Source organism: Lepus europaeus, chromosome 18, assembly GCF_033115175.1.
Source record: "Lepus europaeus isolate LE1 chromosome 18, mLepTim1.pri, whole genome shotgun sequence".
Classification (NCBI taxonomy): domain Eukaryota; kingdom Metazoa; phylum Chordata; class Mammalia; order Lagomorpha; family Leporidae; genus Lepus; species Lepus europaeus.
Genome location: NC_084844.1, coordinates 60,725,144 through 60,747,451, shown reverse-complemented (window position 1 = coordinate 60,747,451; position 22,308 = coordinate 60,725,144). Strand labels below are relative to the sequence as shown.

At 44.0% G+C, this 22,308-nt stretch overlaps 1 protein-coding gene across 1 annotated transcript in view; it reads right to left on the bottom strand.

The window, feature by feature from the left end:
- Nucleotides 1-22,044, bottom strand: part of LOC133746885 (leucine-rich repeat-containing protein 37A-like) — a 102,813-nt gene extending 80,769 nt beyond the window's left edge. Inside the window, exons 1-8 of the mRNA XM_062175123.1 lie at nt 22,017-22,044; nt 14,596-14,666; nt 12,633-13,854; nt 9,797-9,950; nt 6,826-6,897; nt 5,054-5,125; nt 2,342-2,413; nt 1,653-1,733 (exon numbers count right to left, since the gene is read on the bottom strand). Of these exons, the coding sequence (XP_062031107.1) occupies nt 1,653-1,733; nt 2,342-2,413; nt 5,054-5,125; nt 6,826-6,897; nt 9,797-9,950; nt 12,633-13,854; nt 14,596-14,666; nt 22,017-22,044 (1,772 nt within the window). The remainder of the gene's footprint in view (nt 1-1,652; nt 1,734-2,341; nt 2,414-5,053; nt 5,126-6,825; nt 6,898-9,796; nt 9,951-12,632; nt 13,855-14,595; nt 14,667-22,016) is intronic.
- Between the last annotated feature and the right edge of the window lie 264 nt (nt 22,045-22,308).

The following is a 22,308-nucleotide window of genomic DNA, read 5'->3' as shown; positions in this document are numbered from 1 at the left end:
GGGAATCCCTTAATAATGAAACATGCAAAATTATGAATATAGAAATTGCTCCAGCCCCTCCCAGGACCTTGGAAGGGGCACGTGCAAGCATAAAGCCTTGAAGCTTAGGCTCCAGTTCATGATGAATCCAGCTCAGCTGGAATTCTTTTCTGGACTCTGTAATGCAGTGAACAGGATTGTTTTCACTTTAAAAACCCTAGTCTTTGGCCACAAGATTACTGGTGTCTTCCTGGGGCAATGGGCTTTTGAGAAGAGAGGCAGTAGGCTTTCATCTCAGGATAGAAAATGTTTCCTTGAAGCAGATTAGCTTTGTCTAATAAAAGAATATGTCCCCAAATAAAGAAGACCAGCTCCCAACACACACTTGGTGTATTACAACCATTGTGCCCATTTTTGAAGTAACCACAAGTTAGATATGTTCAGATTGCATGAAAAGAGAATTAGTTTCCAATACCAGCTAGCTCTGGGTTTTGCATCACCATGAAGCAAATGCTTTTTTTCTTTTGCTTAAGATGGACACAGAATCTTGAGATAAATGAACTGGTGCCTCATCCACTGTGCGCCATCCCTAACTCTGTGCTCCTATTTTTTCAGCTCCTCTCTGGCCTTGCTGCACAGATGCTAGCATGGCTGTCACTCACTTTCCCATTAATGTCCAACTTCCCCCTTCTGGCATGAAAGTCTCTGGAGACAAAGCTTCTGTCCCATTCCAATTTGTACCCTCAGCACTTAATACAGCACTTGGCACTCAGTGGGCCTGGCACTCAGTGAATGTTCTTAAATGAATTCATTACTTTTCATCCGCTGTGATTCCACAGATTTTCTCCCTGTGTTGTCTACAGAAAACTTAAGAGGCCCCTTAAGAGGGAATCTATTGTGGAATGATTTGTGTTGAGGCCATTTTTACTGATGCTACCAAAACCACTTGGTGTAGGGGCTCCAGGAACCAGCTCCCTGGTGTGTGGGTGAAGGAAAAACAGACTCTCAGTGTTCTTCCCCAAGATCTGCAGGCACTGTTGGTCCATCCCCAACACATCCTAAAACCTTCCATCATAACCAAAATGAATTGTGTTTGACTTGGATTCTGAACCACAGAACAGGTGGATAGTCCTTCAACGTCAGGTTTAGTGAAGAATCTTTATCTTGAATCTAAAATTCCCTCAGGCCATTGAACATCACAGAATTATAGAGCTGAAAGGGAATAAAACTCACTTTCTGTTGCAGTTTAGTCAGGACAGAACATGTGGGATTAGGCTAGAGCAGTGTATTTTCTTTTTTTTTATACTACAATTTAACATATACACCACTTCTTCCTATTTCAAAGGTTCTTAGTATCCACAGATAATTTATAAATTGAGAGCTAAATACATTTTGGAAAAAGCTCATGATTTGGGTGATATGGAGAGATTTGCCCTTTGCTGGGTCCCAGGAATTATTTTTGCATTATGATTTAAAGCAGGTAACCCTGAGAAAGCACCAGAACCTTTTTCTCCCAGAGTACTTTGTGTTAGATTTTGGAAAAAAATGAATGGAAATGAAGACCTTCTTTGCAGAGTTTATATACAGGGCTTAATACCCAGATAACCATAACTATATACAATTTTTACACATAAATGGTTTTTAAATATGTGTTCATCATCTATTTCACTTACACATTGTGCAAAAACTGCATTCCATGCCACGCCTGAAATGTCCCAAAGCTCAGTTCTGTCAGTAAATTGCAACCAAGATTTCTACAAAAAAAGACACAATCAAAGAGAATGAAGAACAAAAAAAATATTTTTTAAGAATACTCTTCTCTCAGGAGGGATTCTAATTTTTATAGATGAAACAATACTTCCACATTTTATCTACACACTAAAGAATTTACAGGTACTGGAAGATTTGGTTCTGAATTACACTTGGACATTTACAATAAATTTCATCGTATCATTTTCATATTACACGACATACTTGTACTGCGTGATCTTTATTTCTCTGGAACAGTTTCACAACTTGAATGCTATTGACATTTTGGATTCGATAATGCTTTTCTAGTGGAGGTTTGTGCTGTCCATAGTAGGTGGCTTAACAGCAGGCTGGCCTTGGCCCACTGGGTGCCAGCAGCACGTGCAGGGCTGTAAAATGTTACCTAAATGCAAACTCCTGTTGGCTGAGAAGCACTGCTCTGTGGGATTCACTCTGACCTTTGTATCTGATAGCATCTGTGCTAGAGAGGGAAAGGACCTGTCACAGAATTTAGTAACCTTCTACTACAAATGTAAAGTAGAAGCTTAACCCTATTTCAAGGTGAACAGTGAAGATTTATTAAAATTCCAATTGTGATGAGATTGTAACTTACACAGACTGCAGAAAAGGGAGTGACTCAAATGCACGTCTTTCGATAGACTCTATTTTATTGCAGGATAAATCTCTAGGGAAAGAAAACATTGCCTTGGTTAGCTATTACCTATATAGTCAGTGGGATAATAAAATTTACATTTGATAATGTTGGATATGCAGTTTTTGCCTAAACTGTAAAGCTTTGGACTTATATTTGACCTTTTGGAGATACTAACTCTTCTCACAACCTCTCCTAATAGTCTCAGTGTTAGGATCTTCATAAATGACAAATACAACTACAGATCTTGATAGATTGTGGTGGTAAACTTCCCTGAGAGAGGGAGAATTGATTAGATGAACTTTCATAGTCTTCATCCATTTGAAACAAGGAGCAAAGCTGTCATCTCCATTTTTAATGTCTAGTATTCAAAAGAACACTCACATTTTCACACCTTTCCTGGTTTAGTCCTATTTTTCTAACTTCATTCAATACCAGAAAAAAAGATGCCCTTTCAAATCATTTGAAAGGAAATTGGTGCTCTAATTAATTCATGATTTTGAACTGATTCAGAATTACACTTTCTGTCATACTAAAGGCAATTTATTTGTTGCTTGTTGCTTGATATTCCATGAAAACCATGATAGAAACATCAGAAAATGGCACGACACTGGATTCTCACTTGAAAACATTCTTGGTGGTAGAGGACTCTTACTTCCACTGATTACAGTTTGTCCCTCGCTTTTCGCCTGCAACTCATCTGTTGGTGGCTCCATCTCTAGAATCTCCTTCTCTCACCTGTCCCACCTGCAGTCACCAGCAGGACTTGCCCTAAGTGACTCTCCGAGGCCAGCATCACCTAGGTGCTTACAGAAGAGGCAGATTCTCAGCCCTGTTCTAGACCGACTCAGGCAGTAACTGTAGGGGTAGGGTTCAGAGCCCCAGGAAACTGTGGTGCAAGCTCAAGACTGTTTTATAGCACTGCTGTGACAGCATGGTTCCCTGTGGTGACTCTTGCTCAGCATTCAAAGGCCTGGAAGACATGGCTTCAGTCTCCAGCTTTCCCTGCTTCCCTATGGATACCCGTGGCATTCCTCAGAAGCTCCCATGTTTTCCCTTTCTCCCACGATATTCTCTCCAAGATGTCTGTCTGATGATGCCCAGTGTCCCTTGGAAGTCGTGTTCAACTGGCATTGCTCCCAGTAACATCGACCCTGACCCAGCCCAAAGTCTCTTCTCCCTCGTCTGGACTCTGTGTCCATTTCTTTTAATATCATTACTTGTGCCTTCCATTTCTCCAGAGCATAAAATTGAAAGCATGGATTTGGCCTTGCTCATCTACATTGCCCCCTATGTTTAAAACTGACTCATGGAAATAAACTCAGGTGTTTATGAAATGAATGAATGGTTGAGTAGGTAGAAGAAGGAAAAGTGAATTTTTAAAAAGCAGTGTGGTTTTATTATTCCCTAGCCCCTCCACAGCACTCTGTCAGCTACATAGTGCTTGTTGGGTCTTGGTTTGAGCTTGTGTATTTGTTTCCCCTGCAAGATTGTGAGCTCCTGGGAAAGTGGGATCCTGTCTTACTCATTTATGTGTCTCCAATACTAGGCAAAGTGTTTGGCTTTTTCTTTCAGCTTTAAACTATTGATTGGCATTTTGAAAGTGATGTGAATACATATGCTAGCATAAACTAATTAGGCTACAAGGGATTTTCCAGCAGAAACCATGAAGGGCCTATTCTACCGGCAGTAGTCTCATTTGTTTTTTCTCCAAACCATGTTTGCAAGGTTCCAGAGCCCAGATGGCAAAGGTGCTCAAGAGGAACCATACAGATGTGGTTGTCCTGTTTGGCCTGGAAGTTCTGATCATTCAAAGGATTGTTGTTAGTATCACATCCTATGTTCCTTTAGCCTTGCACATTTGAAACAAGAATCTATTTGCTAAAGAGGCCCAGTAATTAGCCTAATAAGGATCAATGATGTACACTTCCTAATACCATGTAGCCATTGTTTTAATTATCTATTTCCAACATGGGTATAAATGTTCCTTCATTGAAATCATTAATGCCAAATCTGTTCCCTTGGTAGCTTAATATTCTTGATAATATCGTTTATACAATTCACCTCTTTAGCAAGTCACTTAATGGCTAAAGGTTAATTTATCAAGATTAGATCATCTAACAACTTTCAGTTGACGGCATTCAAATTAATGTTGTTGGTTTATGTTTTCTTCCCTTTGTTGTATTAAACCAACTTGTTCAAACCTTGTTTGTAAAGGCCAGATGATAAATGTTTGAGACTTGGTGGGCCACATATTGTCTCTGTTGCATTTTCTTGTTTCTTTGTTTTTCTTTACAGTCCTTTATAAATGTAAAACTCATTCTTAACTTAGGACCTGTATGAAGACAGCCCTTGGATCAAATTTCATCCATAGCTTGTAAATTAAATACAAATATAATCAATCAGTATATGAATAATTATAAAACAGAGACCATATGGTTATCAGTAACTAATCAGATATTACCATTTTCCTCTAAAAGTGAAGTTTTTTCTGCTTCTTGTCTATATAATTTTAAAACACAAAGCACATAGTAGGTATTCCACGTTAGGGATATGAGACCCTACAGTACAGACTTCCAGAAGAAACCTTAAAGATTATCCAGTTGGGACCCATATTTATCTCCTAGATAATATAACTAAAATCTCATAAATAAATATGATTAACTGACTTACAAATGTTGGAGGGATAGCAGGCCTTCAAATGAGTCCTTATGTAATTCAGTCAAGTCATTTTCACTGAGGATTCTGGAAAATGAAAGAGGTACTTCTGAATCAAAATGACAACTAACTGCAGCTGTTTGCTTCATAGGAATAACTCCGTATGTAGAGGACACTTTGGTAATGCTGCTGTTTAAATACCCAGATTCTAATTTACTTCTAGGGTGGCAATGTCTGTTGTATTTTAATTTAAACCATTTCTCCCACTCTCCCTTTTTTGTCCATCTCTACACACCCCTACTCACCTATTCATCCTTCCCACCAAATCATAAATGGAATGTCTGCTCTGTAGGCCTCAGTGTCCCTGTTAGAACCTAACACTGGGAGGCACCAAGATTGGCAGAACTGCCATTTCCTTCTATTTTTTCCCCAAACCCTACTACTGAAGCCCCATGTTTGAGATATGCCAGGGCTACAAGTTAACGTAGACCTGGGAAGCAGTGATTATGGCTGAGTATTTCAATCCCTGCCATCCATGTAGGAGAACAAGAGTGAGTTTGAGGTTCCTGAGTTTGACCCAGTCTCACCACTACAGGCATCTGGGGAGTGAACAGTGTATTAGAGCATGCCGCCTTTGTCTCTCAAACAAGTAAAATGAAATTTTCTTTCCCTTACTCTTATCCCTTAGCCTTTCCTACTCCCTTCTCCACTCTTCAGAGGAAACTAGTGTTATTTACTTTTGTGTCAAATGACTTTGATTTTTTCTTTTTCCAAATTCTTTTTAAAAAGATTTATTTATTTATTTGAAAGAGTTACACAGAGAGAGAAGGAGAGGCAGAGAGAGAGAGAGAGAGAGAGAGAGAGAGGTCTTCCATCTGCTGGTTTACTCCCCAGTTGGCCACAATGGCTGGAGCTGTGCTGATCAGGAGCCAGGAGCTTCTTCCAGGTCTCCCACATGGGTGCAGGGTTCCAAGCACTTGGGCCACCTTTCACTGCTTTCCCAGGTCACATCAGAGAGCTGTATCAGAAGTGGAGCAGCCAGGACTCAAACCAGCGCCCATATGGGATGCTGGCACGGCAGGCAGAGGCTTTTCCCGCTCTGCCACAGCGCTAGCCTCCCTATTTTCTTTCTAGACTTCTATTTTGCAAAATGCTTGTCCATGTTCACAAGTGTGCACAAGGATATTCCTTGCAGCAATACATGAGAAGTGGACATAATCCAAAATCCATCGATAGAGGGATTATCAAGTAAACTGTGCAATGGCCATCCATACTATAGAATTTCATGCAATAGTTTAAATGAATAGGGTGACCAGCTGAGTACTAGGAGGGAAAGAAATCCAGGAGAAACCATGAAGTGAAAGAACCAAGTTGCAGGATGTTACTATTTAGGTTAAAAAAGAAAGAAATCATACAACAAACCTGTTATGCTCTATGTAAATATGTTTGTAGGTAAGTTTTTGGAAGGATATATGCCAAACTCAGAGCAGTGATTATTACCTCATAGGTAGGAAGTTAGGACACAACGAAGGTTTTCACTATCCCTATCACTTTTTATCTACTAAGAATATAATCGGTATTACTGATAAATGAAAGTAAATATAAGTAGTTTCTTATTTCAAATTCTGTGCCCGGTTAAAATAACCATAGAATTATAATCAACAGATGTTGGTGTGACTGGGGAGGGGAATACTTTTTCTGACATACTGACCTCAAAATAGTAGAACAAGAAAGCTCTTACAATGCAGTTAGTTTTTTGTATTCATGTTTTGGGAGCGTGTACTCACAGTGTCTCAGCCCAACGGTATGCTTTCCATACATGTTCATCAATGAAAGAAATAGAGTTTCCTTGGAAATTTCTGTAAAGGAACACAGTTCACATCCTTGAATTAGGTTGGAAAAGAATGAACAGAACGAGGGAAAAATCATGGCACCCTCATGGGGGAAAACTGAAATACAGAAATATTATCAGCTCTCTAATAAACACCAGTGCTCTTGAGGTCCATAGCTCTCTGCTTCCCGGTTTGCTCACTCAATAAATAATGTGGGGCCACTGACACAGACAGTGAGGCGTCATCTCAGAAGCTTCACTTCATCTCTGTCCAGTCTCTTTGACAGTAAAGACAGTCAATCACTTTGAATATTAAGTATTTTCACCAAAATAACTCAGGTGTCTAAAGTGACTTCTATAAATCAGTGAGAAAAGGATAAATAATTCAAGAAAAAATGGGCAAAATGTATTGTCACAAATAAGAATAATGAAAACCTATGACAGGTAATACCAGTGCTTTAGCCAAGCACCCTCTGCTGAAATCTTTCCAAGTACAGAATAGATACAGACAATTTAAAATCAGAAGGACTAACGTGCTGATGTGGAAAGCCTTTTGGAGTATGGAATAGGGTAAAAGTGCCGATCACTGAGCCAGGAGCCAAGCATTACCTCCATAGGAAAAAAGTGAGAGGAGGTTGGAAGGAAAGACACACACCTGGGTTACGGGTGATAGAGTGGGGACCAGGGGATGATGAGGGTGTGTGGGGTTCATACTTTCATATTTTATCCTGCATTCTTCTGTGCACTTTTTAAAAAGTGGGAAAGTACTCATAATTGACACATGTTTACAAGAAGCTGCTAAATGACTTATATTTAGCTTCAACTCTGAATTGCTGTGAGTGCTTACCTTTCACTCTGTCCTCAGTCCTCAGCAACAATGAACCTATTTGTTTTAGGTACACATTTTCCTGGAAGCAGGAGCAGCAATAAAACAGATACCTGTCTGCTCACCTGCCTGGTGGATATGTCCACTCGGGTTACTTTATGCTCACCAATAAAAAGTGCCTAACACTGAACACATCTCCCGCAAATGGGCTCTTCTTTCTGACTGCTGTGCTTCTGCCTTATAGACCACCATCATTCTCGCTGTCATCCAGGTAAAGACTGTGGAGTCACCCGTCTCTATTCTCTGTTATGTCGATCCCACAACACTTTAAGCCAGTGTGACTTATTCTGTCTGTTCTTTGTATTCTCCCAGGATTTCCTCTCACTTCTATCCCAGCCACTCTGGCTCCATTCTCACTATGCTCCTAGATTTTGCTAGAGTATTTCTATTTTGTCTCTCAGAATTAAAATATCCTGTCTAGATCACTCTACATATTTGTTCTAAAATAATCCTCCTTGGGTGGGCATTTGGCCTAGTGTTAGACACTGGGTAAGACACTGTAATGCAGCCCACATCCGAGTGCCTGGGTTTGATACCCAGCTCCAGTTAGTTCCTGGCTTCAACTTCCTGCCAGTGCAGATCCCTGGAGGCAGTGGTGATGCCTCAAGTAGTTGTGTTCCTGTCACCCACATATGAGACCTGGTTTGAGTTCTGGGCTCCCCGCACTGGCCTACCCACTCTCTGCCATTGCACACATTTATTTATTTTTTTTTATTTTTGACAGGCAGAGTGGACAGTGAGAGACAGAGAGAAAGGTCTTCCTTTGCCATTGGTTCACCCTCCAATGGCCGCCACGGCCGGCGCACTGCGCTGATCCGGAGCCAGGAGCCAGGTGCTTCTCCTGGTCTCCCATGGGGTGCAGGGCCCAAGCACTTGGGCCATCCTCCACTGCACTCCCTGGCCACAGCAGAGAGCTGGCCTGGAAGAGGGGCAACCAGGACAGAATCCGGCGCCCCGACCGGGACTAGAACCCGGTGTGCCAGCGCTGCTAGGCAGAGGATTAGCCTGTTGAGCCACGGTGCCGGCCCCATTGCACACATTTAGAGAATGAATAAGTGAATGAGACCTCTCTCTGTTGCACTGCTTCTCAAGTAAGTAAATAAAAACCTTTAAAAAGAAAATAATAGATTCAAATACCCCCCATTTTTAATCATCTTTCTCTTGCTCCAAAGCTTTTAATGACACTCCATATCTCATTATGTAACTTTGAAACCCCTACAGCCAATATTCAAGTTTGTTTGCCTATCTTTCATTGCTTCCTAAGTCAATCTCTTGTAGCCAGACTGTCTAAATCTTGCTCATTCCATCAGACAAATCTTTGCCTAAGACAGCCTCCCCATTTTTTTCTTAATTTTAATAAATAATAGCCATGTTGTAAGCCTCAGGTAAAGTTTTAGAATAATTGTGCTCTATCTGTGGTTCCTACAGTACCCTGGAATGGCACAAAATGTCTACTATATATAGAGGAACAAAGGTGAGGTCAGGCTATAACTGAGGGGCTGAGCAATAGTAGTATTTATTACCAGCTTATGTTCACATATGCTTGGCAGGGATGTAAGTATTGTATGTATCCACTCATCTAAATACACAATGGTCTAATGAACTGATCACTGCCATAATCCAGTTTTACAGATAAGGAGATTGAATCCAAGCTAAATACCTTGTCCAAAGTCACAAAGCTAATCACTGAGAGACCTGTGTTCAAAGCCAGGCAACCTGGCTCCAGAATCTATCCTTAAAACTGCTGTATCATCTCCAATAAGTTGGGATGAGGGCTGTCTTTAAGAATAGGAGTAAAGCAATGAGGTAATAATATGGTGAATGTCAATAAATAATGAATGAGGAAAAGGAGTAAGGGCAATCACATGAGACTGTAGAAGGCACACAAGACTAAGAAGAGGAGGATCAGGAAAGTTTACAAGCAAAACATCAAAATACAGTCAACATGAAGTGGGGACTTGAGGAGGGCTCAGGATGCTCTTGAGGAAAAGCTGCTGAGACAGGCAGGCTGTAGGGAACTATGAGGAAGGGAGATTCTTACAATATGATGAAGGTGCCGTTGTAGCTCTTGGGCTCTGGTACAGGAACTTTGTGAAGCTTCTGCACTGGGCTGAGGCCAGTGCATGAAAGTGTCTCATTTCTGCAGGAACAGAGCTCACATACATTTATGGTGGCAGCCACATTCAGGGGCTGATCTGTGACTTCAGTTAGGGTTGAGTGCTGAGTCTGAACCTGGCCTGGATGTAGATCTGTAGTCTTCTTCAGGGATGGAGAATGGCCAGCTTTTGCAGTGGGTACCAGAGTTCTGGTAAGCTCCATCTTGGAAGGCTGAGCTATGACACTGGGTGAGGTTGGGTGCTGAGCTTGATGCTGACCTGCTGTTGGAACTGTCATCCAATTGTCCCCTGGGGATTGAGGTACGAGCTCCTTTAGTGGCTCTGTAAATGGAGATGGGGTTATTTGCATGGTAGTAGAAGGTTTAACCTCTGTAGTACGTTGTGGAGTTTGGGTAATTTCCAGGTCCCAAGGCTTAACTGTGACATGAGGTAGGTTTGTATGCTGAGTCTGAATCTGGACTGCAGGTGAAAATGTCACCTCAGGGTACATTGGATAAGGAGGAGGAGATATAGACTTCAAGGCTGTAGAATGTTCATCCTGTATAGTGGGTACCTGAGTTATGGTTGGCTCTAGCTTCGAAGGTTCAGCTGTGGCACTGGGTGACATTAGTTGCGGAGTTGGATCTTGACTTGGTTTTGGAACTACCATCTCATAATAAACTGGAGGCTGATAGACCACTTCATTTTGTGGCCCTGGAGGCTGCCCTGAAGTCTCCTGCATGGTTGGGAGTGGTTCACCCTCCACAATGGATTCTGGAGTTAGGGTAAGTTCTACATCAAAAGGTTGAACTGTGACTTCTGTCAGGGTTGGATACTGAGCCTGAACCTGGTCTGGTTGTGAAAGTACTTCCTCATGGTGCACAGGAGGTACTTTAGTCTTCTTCAGGGCTGTAGAATGTTCAGCCTTCCTGGTACGCTTTGCAGTTATGGTAAGTGCTGTGTCCAAAGGCTGAACTGTGATATTAGGCAATGTTGGAAATTGAGCTTGATTATGACCCAGCGCTGGAACTGTCACCTCTTGATGTGTTGGAGATTGGGTTACACCCTCCTTGGGAGGTTGACTTGAGGTCTCCTGCATGTCTGTAGAGGGTTCAGTCACCATACTGCTGGTTTCTGGAGTTATGGTAAGTCCCAGGTCCAAATGTTGAGTTGTGACTGGAGTCAGGTTTGGAGATGGAGCTGTAGTCTTGCTCAGTTCTGTAGGATGCTCAGCCTCTGTAGTAGGTTCTGTAGTAATGGTAAGTGCCAGGTCTAAAGGTTGATTTATGACATTGGGTGATAGTGGAGGTTGATTTTGATCCGGACCTAATGTTGGAACTGTCATCCCATGATGCACTGGTGGCTGAGCTACAGTTCCTTTAGGTGGAGTCTCCTGCACATTTGTGGCAAGTCCAGCCTCTGTAATGGGCTGTGGAGTTATTGTAAGCGCCAGATCAAAAGGTTGAAATGTGATGCGGGGCGATTTTGGAAACTGAGCTTGATCCTGAGCTGGTGTTGTAACTGTCACCCCCTGATATCCTGGGGCTTGAGCTATACCCCCCTTAGATGGCCCTGGAAGCTGAACTGGGGCCTCCTGCATGATTGGAGAAAGTCCGCCTTCCATTCCAGGTTGTGTAGTTATGGTGAGCTCCACATCCACAGGTTGACCTGTGACTTTGGTCAGGTTTGGTTGCTGAGTTTGAAGCTCCTGCTGGGTTGCAGACGATTGAGTGTTAGGGAAGTCTTGTGGCTTGGCCGGGGCTTTGTTTTGCACTGGAGCATGTTCTGCCTCCTTGAGGGGCTCTGGAGACTCAGCTGGAGAAGGTTCCACTTTTTCAGGCAGTTCCAGAGGCTGGGCAAGAGGAGGCCCACGCTGGGTTGGAAAAAATTCAACTCGCTTGGTGAGAACTGTAGGCTGGGCAGGTCCTTCCTGCTGACCGGGGTAAGGATAAACTTCTGGAGTGGGCTTTAGGGTTCTGGTAAGGTCAATATGCACATGTTTTGGTGTGGTTTTAGACAACCTTAAATGCTGAGTTCTGAGTATTTCCTCCGGAATAAGAGGTGAAAATGTCATATTCATTGGAATAGCATCACTAATCTCTGGGAAGATTACTGAAGGCTGGTTTGTGTCTCCCTGTTGGAGCGGTAATTGGTAAGCACTCATGGGGCGCTCTAGAGGTGGAACGGAAATCCCCTGCTGGCTTGGTGAAGGTTCCTTCAGTTCTTCAGGCTGAGCTGGGACCCCTGGAACTGGGGAGTACTCATCCTCTTCCGGGGGCTTTGGCTGCTGAGTTGTGTGTGCCTCCTGGTCTTTCAAAGGCTCAGGCTCTGTAGGGAACACTGAGGCTTGATCTTGGGCTTCCTGATGGATTGGAGAAGGTCCAGCCTCCTCGGGGGTCTGTACATTTTCAGCTGTTTCCTCCTGCTGGGTCATAGAGGGTTTCTCATCCTGAATAACTTCTGGAGATTGAATTGGCAATGGTTCAACCTCTTCAAGAGGTTTTGGAGGCAGAGCTGGGACTGAGGCCTGAGTTGTTGTGACCTCATGGCTGACTGGAAATGTTTCCATTTCTGCTGCAGGTTTTGGTGTTAGGGTCAGCTGCAGGTCTGGAGGTTTAGTAGTCACACTGGGCAAGTCGTACTGCTGAACTTGATGGTGACCTGGAGGTAAAATGGTCACTGCGTGAGGACTTGGATGCTGGGCTGGGACTTCTGAAGAGGTTGAATCTTCTGGAGAGAAGACAGAAGACTCAGAGGGCCGCATTGGTTGCTCCTGCTCACTGATATAAGGTTCGGTCTGCATAGGTGGGACTGGAGTCAGAGCTAGGGCCTCCAGCTGGCCTGGAGGAGCTTGAGTCTCCACCAGAACCTCCGCATACTGAGCAATCTGCTCCTGTTCTCTGAGAGAAGGCTCTGTCTCCACGGGAGGGCCTGGAGGAGGCTGAGTCTCCACCAGAGCCTCTGCATACTGAGCTATCTGCTCCTGTTCACGGGGAGAAGGTTCTGCCTCCACGGAAGGGCCTGGGGTGTGAGCTCTGGATCCCTGCTGGAATGGAGAAGGTTCTGTCTCTGCAGAAGGGACCGGAGTCTGCTCTGGGGGTTCCTGCTGGGCTGGAGAAGCTTCTGTCTCCAGGGAAGGGCCCAGAGTTTGATATGGGGTCTCCTGCTGGGCTGGAGAGGGTTTGTTCTCTATAGAAGACTCAACATACTGAGCGGGCTGCTCCTGTTCACTAGAAGGTTCTGTCTCCACAGGAGGGGCTGGAGTCTGAGCAGAGCCCTCCTGCTGCACTGGAGAAGAGTCCTGCTCCATAGTAGGCTCCGGAGTTATGGTCAGTGCCACATCTGCAGGCTTGATGGTAACGTTGGGCAGGTTATAATCATGAACTTGATTCTGATCTAGAGACCAGTCTGTCCCCTTCTGAATCTGTGTTGTCTGAGCTATGATGTTCTCCTCAGGAGAGTCTAGTGCTTGAGCTCGGGAATCTTGCTGTACTGGAGATTTGACTTCCACAGGGAGTTCCGAGGACTTCTCCAGGGCTTCCAGTTGGCTTCTAGGAGGTTCAATCTCGGGAGACTCAGAAGGCTGAACAGGCTGCTCCTGATTGCTGGGGGAATATTCAGTGGTCACCGGCAGGCCAGGAGGCTGAGCTGGGACCCCCTGCTGGGCTACAGATGGGCTGACTTCCTCAGCATACTCTAAAGGCTGAGCTGTGGCATCATTTTGGGTAGAGAAAGGTCCAGTGTTCTCAGGGAGCTCTGAAGTCTGAGCTAGACCCTCTTGAGTCCAAGATTCCACCTTCCCAGGGAATTCTGGAGTCTGCACTGGGGCCTGTTGTTGGGTTGAGGGGAGTCCCACTTCCTCAGGATGCTCCAGAGGCTGCGCTGGAGCCTGCTCCGTGCTTGGAGTAGATTGAACTTCCTCACCGGCCTCTGAGGCTGCTGTCAGCTCCGTGTCTGCAGGTTTCAGTGTGACACTGGGGAAGCTTGTTTGGAGAGCTACAATCTGAGGTGAGGATGGAGTGTGAAGATGGTGATGCACTGATGCCTGCCCTACTACTTCTGCAGTAGCAAATGGATTCTGAGCTGGGGCCTCCTGCTGCCATGGAGATGCTTCTTCCTCGGGCTGCTGTAGTTCTGGAACTGGGACCTCTTGCTGGGTTGAAGCAGGCTCATCGGTTTCAATGGGCTGTGGAGGCAGAGCTTGTTCTTCTTGCTGTGGGGAGGAGGATTGGATGGGCTCCTGGGTCTCTGGATTTGGAGTCTGGCCCTCCAGCAGGAATTGAGATGGTTCAGCCTGCTCAGAAGGCTGTGCAGGTTCCCCTGGGTTCTCCTGGGATTCCGTAGGAAAACCACCAGGATAGACCACATTGTCAGCTGGCAAAACTTGATTTTGACCCTGAAGCTTGGCCGCTTTGTCTGGAGTTCCTACACCAACCTTAGGAAGTCGTCTAAGCCGAGCTAGATCTTTCTTGGGGATCAGGCGTGAAACAATCAACTTGTTTCCTTGTGAACTCTGACTGTCTAGAGGCAGAACGAGTGCTTCAAATGACTGGTGAACCTTTCCTTCCAGTCGAGGAGGCAGAACTAGGGGCTGATCCTGATCCCTGTCTAGCACGGGAATGGCCTCTGGTAGCCTTTGTTGTCGAGGAAACCTATTGAAATACTGGTACGGAGCAGCAAGCTGTTCTGACTCTGAGGGCAGCCCTTGAGCTGAATCCATGTCCAGAAAAGGAACAAAACTCACAGTGGACTCTTGAGGTGAGGCCAGCATCTGAGAGGGAGCAGAAGACCGCAGGTCATCAAAGCTGCCGGGGTCTGCCAGGAGTGTGAGCGCGTCAGGTGATTCAGGTGGGGCATTCGAGGAGTGGGAAGACCAGGGCTCAGAGAGCCAAGGGAGGCTGGAGGTCAGCTGGACCAGGTCCTGGGCCCTCTCCAGAGGCTGAGTCGCCTGGACTGGTAGCCACAAAGGCTGCCAGTTGAAGAGGAGCCATGTGACCCACAGGCACAAATGGGTCATTGACAGGGTTTTCAGGATACAGTAACTCAGGCTGCTGGGGCACATGCAGTATGCCCTGAGCATGAGCTAATGAATTTTCAGGATACAGTAACTCAGGCTGTTGGGGCACACACAGTATGCCCTGAGCATGAGTTAATGAATTATGGCAGCCCCTTAGAGGGCATGCCTTAGCAACTGTGAACCCCGCCCCACCCTTTATGACACCTGACCTTTATTTACACATTCTTTATTAGGCTCCGCCTCCAGGGCTCTTCTGCTTTGAGCCAGGGCAGCCTTTTTCTACAGCCACTGGGCCCCAGCCTCCACTGCCCATGCAGAGGCGACAGCTGCTTCCCTGACAGCCTCATCATCCCTCATCACAAGGCAGGATCTGGGTCACAGACCCAGGTGGTGAAGAATCAAAGTGACTCCATTTTAAAACAATAAAAAAAGCAGCCTCCATTTCCCATACCAGACCCGGGTCCTTGTAAAAGCAGGCATTCAGGCATTCCGGAGATATCAAAGCTTACCAGGGACAGCTAGCTCGGTAGACCAAGGACAGCACAGTATAGATTGCTGAACAAAGTAACTCCCTGCACCCAAAGCTCCCATGCTGTAAGTCCCCACTGTAACTCCCTGTGCCCAAAGCTTCCATGCTGTATGTAACTCATTTTTCCTGCTGATGTAGCCCCTTTTTCCTTTAAAAACTCTCCCTAACAAAGACTGGGGCCTCACTCCTTCTCTGCTGTGCCGGTTGGTTGGACAGGGTCCCTGTTGTGGCTTGTACTCCTGAATAAACCTTGCTTTTGCAGTTCGGTGTGATCGACTCTCTGGGGGTCTCTGTGGGGATCTAACGATCTGGGCACAACATAATTTGGGGGCTCGTCCGGGATTGTGATCCCCAAAAAGCCCCCCAGCGACCTCGACCCCGAAGGTTTGCTCCAGTCGACTGGGTGAGTTTGTTAGTCTGTTTGTTCATTAGACAATGAATCTGTAGCATCAGCCGTTGCATCTGTATTCTAAATCTGTGGAGGGTCACTGCCCAAGTGGACATGCTTACAGGGCACACCATGGAGGAAACGGGAGACATCCCGATTCCTCGTCTGGGACCTGGGAAGGTCCAATCTGTATCTGGGGACGAAGAGAAGATGGATTGCTGCAGAGTTCTCATCCCATCTGTAAGGTCTTTGGTCTTCTTCAGACTCCTAGAAGTTTGCCCTCGGAGCAGTTGAGACCTTCGGTAATGTGACCATCTGAATCTGTCTGTAGAAATTCTGTACAGGCCCCGTGTTTGTCCGTCTTTTTGTTAAGTGGTGTTTGTGTTATTTCTGTTGACAACTGACTTAACTGGACAGAACATGGGGGCGACTCCACTGGATCTAACTCTTGCACAGTAAAAAAAAAATGTAAAAAAAGTGGCTCATAATAATGTAGGTTAAGGGCTGGGTCAGTTGGGCTGGAGCACAAAGCGGAGTTGGGTGTGCACCACTGCTGGACAAGGCGCCTCCTTCCCCTTCCCAGGCACCTGGGGAGCAGGTGGCAGGGATTCTGGACGAAAGCTGGGCCCTTCCCATGGATCGCCTCAGCTGCAACGGGAGTTGCGTCTGCCTTTGGGGAGTTTGGCAGACGCTCCTGGGGTGGGGTGCCAGGAGGAGACCCCCTCCTTTTCCCGTGGTACCACGCAGGTGCACGGCCCCTCCCCCGCACCAGGCCCAGCCCTGCGGCCCTGGTTCTGTGCAGCGGCTCGCCTTGGCCAGCGCCTAACAGCCAACTTAGAACTGATGCAAACCAGCGGAATCCAGTTGTTAAAGTATCCTGAGGGCCCGTGGCATGTGTTGATGTGATGTGATTTCTGCCCAGTGCTCTAAATGTCAAAGTAGAAAATTCAATAAAGCACAGAAAAGCCAGCGGGAGCCCTGGGGGGCCGGCGGCGGCATCCAGTGAGCTCTTGCTGGCCCTTAAAAATCCAGGGGAGAGGGTGTAAATTTCACACTGGGCCGTACCCACATCTGCAACAGGTCTCCAAGGTGAACAGCCTCTGGCATGTTAAAACTATGTAAATATTAAAAAGGACAATTACAATTGGGTTAATGTCTGTAAAGGAGAGACTCCATGTCTATCGCCAGGCTCTGTTGGCGGGTCTCAAAGCAGCGGTGCTGCGCGCAAGATTGGCGCAAAATTCGAATTTGGCCTTAGAGACTGGCGTGGACTGGGTAACTCTCCTCCCCCTTGCCTTATCTCAGAATTTGAACTAACTCTATCTTAAAATCAGGTCTGGTCCAAAGTCTACTCTCCTTGTCTTATCAATGAAACAAATCGGGTATCCCACCCTTCTGATGGCTCTTCTGTTTTATCTTGTACAAGCCAGAAAATATTGCTTTGTAACTTGCTGAACTTATTTTGCAATTTGTTTTTAAAAATTTCTGGGTGGTCAGTACTCAATGAAACAGTAATAGGTAGTTAGCACTTGTTTTAGATAAACACAATTTTAATTTTAATTAAATTCAGATAGAGATATATAATATCAGGATCTTAGGTCATTTAGGTGTAACTGCTAATTTAAATTGGGTAAAGACAAATGAGTTAAGTGTCTAAATGTAAACTTTGGTACTTTCAACACCTTACACCTTATGTTCTACAGAAAAACTACTTAAATTTGCTAACGTGTTTTCATAGATTGTCTATATAAAAAATAGTTCAACATCACTTAAAAGTAATTAATGCTGAAATTTAATGTGTTACCTTGTTTAAAATGTTGTCTTAAAGATTTTTAATAGGTTATTTCAAATGTAAAGCAAGAAAATTGACAGATAAAAAACATGACAAGTATAAAAATAAAATGCTTCAAGTAAGTTAAAGAGAGTGTGTAAAAGTCACAAAAAGTTATAAGAAAAAAATTTTTGGACACGAAAGCTATTACTGATTCTCTGTTAAAGCAATAAGTTAAAGTAATTAATCTATTATGTTCTCTTGATATCTTTGTTAAATTCTAATTGTTTAAAAACAACTGAGTTTTTATTATGAACTATGGGTTATTTAAATATGTGCTTATTTTCAAACTTTAAATAATCACCCTGTAACAATGATCAAATTTGGTCTGTATTATGTTATAATATAAAATGGTATTAATACAAATATCTGAAAATTATAAAGTCTGGTAATCTAGTGTTACTAAACATAATGGTCATCTTGGTGAAGGGGCCCCAGAGGCCTAAAAAAGTTAAGTGTGCCTTGTAAAATCCTATAGGTGCTTTCAAAAATGCTATGTAAAGTAAACAAGTGTCTCTTCTTGGTTAACAAGTTTGTAACTTTAAATATGACAACTTAAGGTCTTTTGTCATCCACAGTTTTGTATATCAGATTTACTCTCATAAAACTAAAGCGTTGTTGGTTCTGTGTTTAGCTGTCCTCCTATAGGTTGCAATGGACTTTTTCCAGCTACATCTATTGTATTCAGTACCTTGGGATGACTCTGTAAACTGATAAAGCCAATAATGTATTACAGGTACCAACTGGGATAAAGTATAGTTAACTGAGGTTACTAAGATCAGAAAGTAATTCAAATCAATTGGTAATTTATAAAAAAGGTTAAAGATTCTAACAACTATCACTGAAACTGCTTTATTGTTCTGATGTATGTGACCCTATAGTTTGCTGTGAAACTAAATGCATCTATCTAATCAACTCTTCTGTATCATTTATGTATGTTTTTCTAATGTCTCTGCTATACTAAATGTTATGTATACAAGAAAGTTATCTCAAGTGTTCATATTGCTGTAGAGCTTGATTATATTGTAATCTGTAACAAAATGTTTCCCATAAGTTTAAACAGCTAAAGTTAATAAAAAATTTGTGTAACCTAAATCTCTGTAAACTTGTTAAAAAAAAACTGAAAACATTATATCGCGCTTAAATTTGCTGGTTGAACAAGCTACACCATGTTGGGTATTTAAGAGATGTTTCCAAGTACATGTATTCTTAACATTTGTAAAGGACATTGGACCTTCTGGTAAGTGTTTTCCTAAGTTGTTGTCTAATAATTAAATCTACTTGCTAAGTTTTCATTTGATATTACTCTTAAAATGTTTGTGCATGGAAGAGCTGCCCTACCTTTTTGACCCTATTGCCATATATGATTATTCCTTGTAAGATTACTTAATTACTTGGATTAAAGACTAGTATAAAAAATTAAAGCCGCTGCCAGGCAACACCACACAGAGTAATGTATCTGTTTTGTCTCTGGTGGTGCAAGGTTTTTTAAGCATGGCTGGTAACTGGTAAAATTTTGTAGTGACAATCTGGCAGTATCCTTGCATAGCTATTTGGGTAAGGACATAAGTCAGTTCTGTTAAAGGTCAACCATGTTCAGAAATCAGAGTAACTCAGCCCAGCTAAATATTCATAAGAACCATGCTATGACTATAGACTTCTAGTCTAGGCAACGAAAATTAGAGGTGGGACTGAGCACTCCCTTGACTTGCGTTTTCTGGTCTGATTTAACAAGAACCAGGAGGAAAAGAGAGCTGGGCATCAGAAGCAATGTAAAGATGGCTAGCAGGCCTATTACAGGCAGTTCTGTACTGTGATCTGCCCTCAGGGAGACACAATAGGCCAGTCCACTGCAGTGGCTTTCAATGTGGTAAGCCTGGGCTTCAGCAGAAGTCAGCTTATGAAGAGCCCTGGCAGCTCTGCCAGCCAAGAGTTGGATCACTGGAAATGGACCTGCCCTGGAGTCGAAGGACTTCAGGTCAGAGCCACAGATCTTATTGGCTCTAAACTGAAAAGCCCTTCACTCAGCCCAGCCTCCAAAGTGACCACCGCTGTTAAGAGAACGGCCAAGTAGGGTCAGTAACATTGCAGACAGAGCAGTAAATTTCCTATTGGAGATGCCACCTGCCTTTACCTGGCCAGCTCTCCTCCCAGGCCAGGTAAGTAATAAAAGTCAACAGGGTGCCTTCCCCAAGGAGGTTCACACCTCCCTTAAAATGTACTCTATATAAAAAGATAAATAGGTCTAGGTCCCTTAACTTACAAGGCCTAAAGCCCACCAGGTTAATATCAAGCCCCTTCTATCAGGTTTTCTTTGCCTCTCAATCAGAAAACTTATTTGTAACTTGGACAACACCTTTCTTGACTCCTCTAATAGCAACTCTGTCCTTTGTTCTGGACCCTGTCTGGCCCACTCCTGGGCCTCATTCCTTTGCAATTTTGTTGCTTATTAAAGTCAGTGGTATACAGACATTCTGTACATATCCTGTGGGGGCAGCTGTAGTATCTTTTAAACAGTGTTACCATAAGTAGTGTACTTCAAAATGTAAATTACCTTGTTTAAAACTGTGACCTTAACATCTGTGTAATTAGTGCATATGGTACCTACTCTCCGTTATCAGGATAATTCATTATTCGGTAAATTTGGCTAGTAGGGAGTACAGTTCTGTGAGCAGTGTTTCCTATTAAATATCAACTACTGTCTCAGTTACACATAGCAGCAGCAGCTCCGCCTTGTTCAGAAAAAGAAAAGCACAAAGTTAAAAAGTTAAAAGACATACTACAAATAACAGTCATTATTCTGTGTATAAAAGTAGAGCAGAAATTAAATGCTGAGGATTTCTGTAAATTCTTTGTTCTCTGTAGCAGATTGCTGTTTATACTCCCAACATGTGTGTACTGGTAATCCTCTCCCACACTAATGAGTGACTTTTCTCCTGGTTTTGGCTGGAATCTGCTTTATTCTCACCCTGTCTGTATACTACAGTGTCTGGTTAAGTGTTTACAGCTGATGATGGAGCGAACCAAGGCCTTCGGCAACCAGGCGGTCAACCAAATGCTACTACAGGAACGTGCTCCGCTCCCCATCCAGGAGACAGTGGCTTAAGACATCGCCCCATGGCAGCGAAGAGTGCCTCGTTGCTCCACATCAGCAGGGATGGCTCTAAAGATGGATAGTCATCCCTCTGCACATCTTGAACTTCTGGGACTGATGTGGTAGGCTGTGCGCCACTCTGGAAAAGAATGCTGCTTTTACGCCAATCACTCAGGCCTAATAAAAGATAACATGGCTGGCTGAAGTCAGGGAGGGGCTAACAAAATGAAAAAGAGAATGGGAGGCCTCTCAGGGGTGGTTTGAGTCTTGGTTCAATTCTTCTCCATGGCAAGCCACCCTACTATCAGGACTCATAGGGCCCCTTGTTTGCCTAATTTTAATTTTAATGTTTGGCTCTTACATTGTTAAAAAACTCATGCAGTTTATGAAACAGAGATTGGGTACCATTCAATTAACGGTCCAACAGTCCCAATATAAACCCTTAAATGTTGGTAAAATCTATAAAATGTCAGTCCAAAACCCAAGATTGGGTTTTTCAAACATATACAAAAAACAAGGGAGGAATGAAGAACCAAAGTGACTCCATTTTAAGACAATAAAAAAAAAGCAGCCTCCATTTCCCATACCAGACCCGGGTCCTTGTAAAAGCAGGCATTCAGGCATTCCGGAGATATCAAAGCTTACCAGGGACAGCTAGCTCGGGAGACCAAGGGCAGCACAGTAGAGATTGCTGAACAAAGTAACTCCCTGCACCCAAAGCTCCCGTGCTGTAAGCCCCCACTGTAACTCCCTGTGCCCAAAGCTTCCATGCTGTATGTAACTCTTTTTTTCCTGCTGATGTAGCCCTTTTTTCCTTTAAAAACTCTCCCTAACAAAGACTGGGGCCTCACTCCTTCCTCTGCTGTGCCAGTTGGTTGGATGGGGTCCCTGTCGTGGCTTATACTCCCGAATAAACCTTGCTTTTGCAGTTCGGTGTGATCGACTCTCTGGGGGTCTCTGCGGGGATCTAATGATCTGGGCACAACATATTTTTTGGTGCCCAACAGTATTGGTCTAAATTTCTCCTGACCTGATGAAAGTAGTGTGGTTTCTTCCCTCTCATCTATTCTCTCAATAGCTGTGAGCAAACTTGGCATTAGGAATAATGTCTATTTCAAAATATAGGAAATATTTACAACAGCAAATAAATAGAAGCACTGAAAGTAGAAAGTAATACTAACCTCCAGATTTATAGATCTGTAGACAGGTTGGAGTAGGGGAAGTGAACGTCCCTGAGGACAGTGTATCACGCAGCACGTGCTGGCCCCGTGGAAGAAGCAGCCCCGTGGAGGTCAGTGTGACCTACCTGCTGAGCAGCAGTTGAGATTCCCCATCTCGGACCACTCTGGCCATGAAGATGGGGACAGCACAACTGTGTTCAAATGTGAGCCTCTCAGCTCACAGAGTGACAGTTGGAACGGAAGGCCGATGCCACTCACCACATTACCGTGGTGACAGCCACCATATAGTTTTCAGAGTGAGGCCATACCCACTGTAGGTGATGCTGGGCTGCTGTCTACACAGCTATACTGTTTGTGACATTGGACAGTCCCAAAATTTGTTTCTAAACCTGAAACCAAGACCCACATCTTCCATTC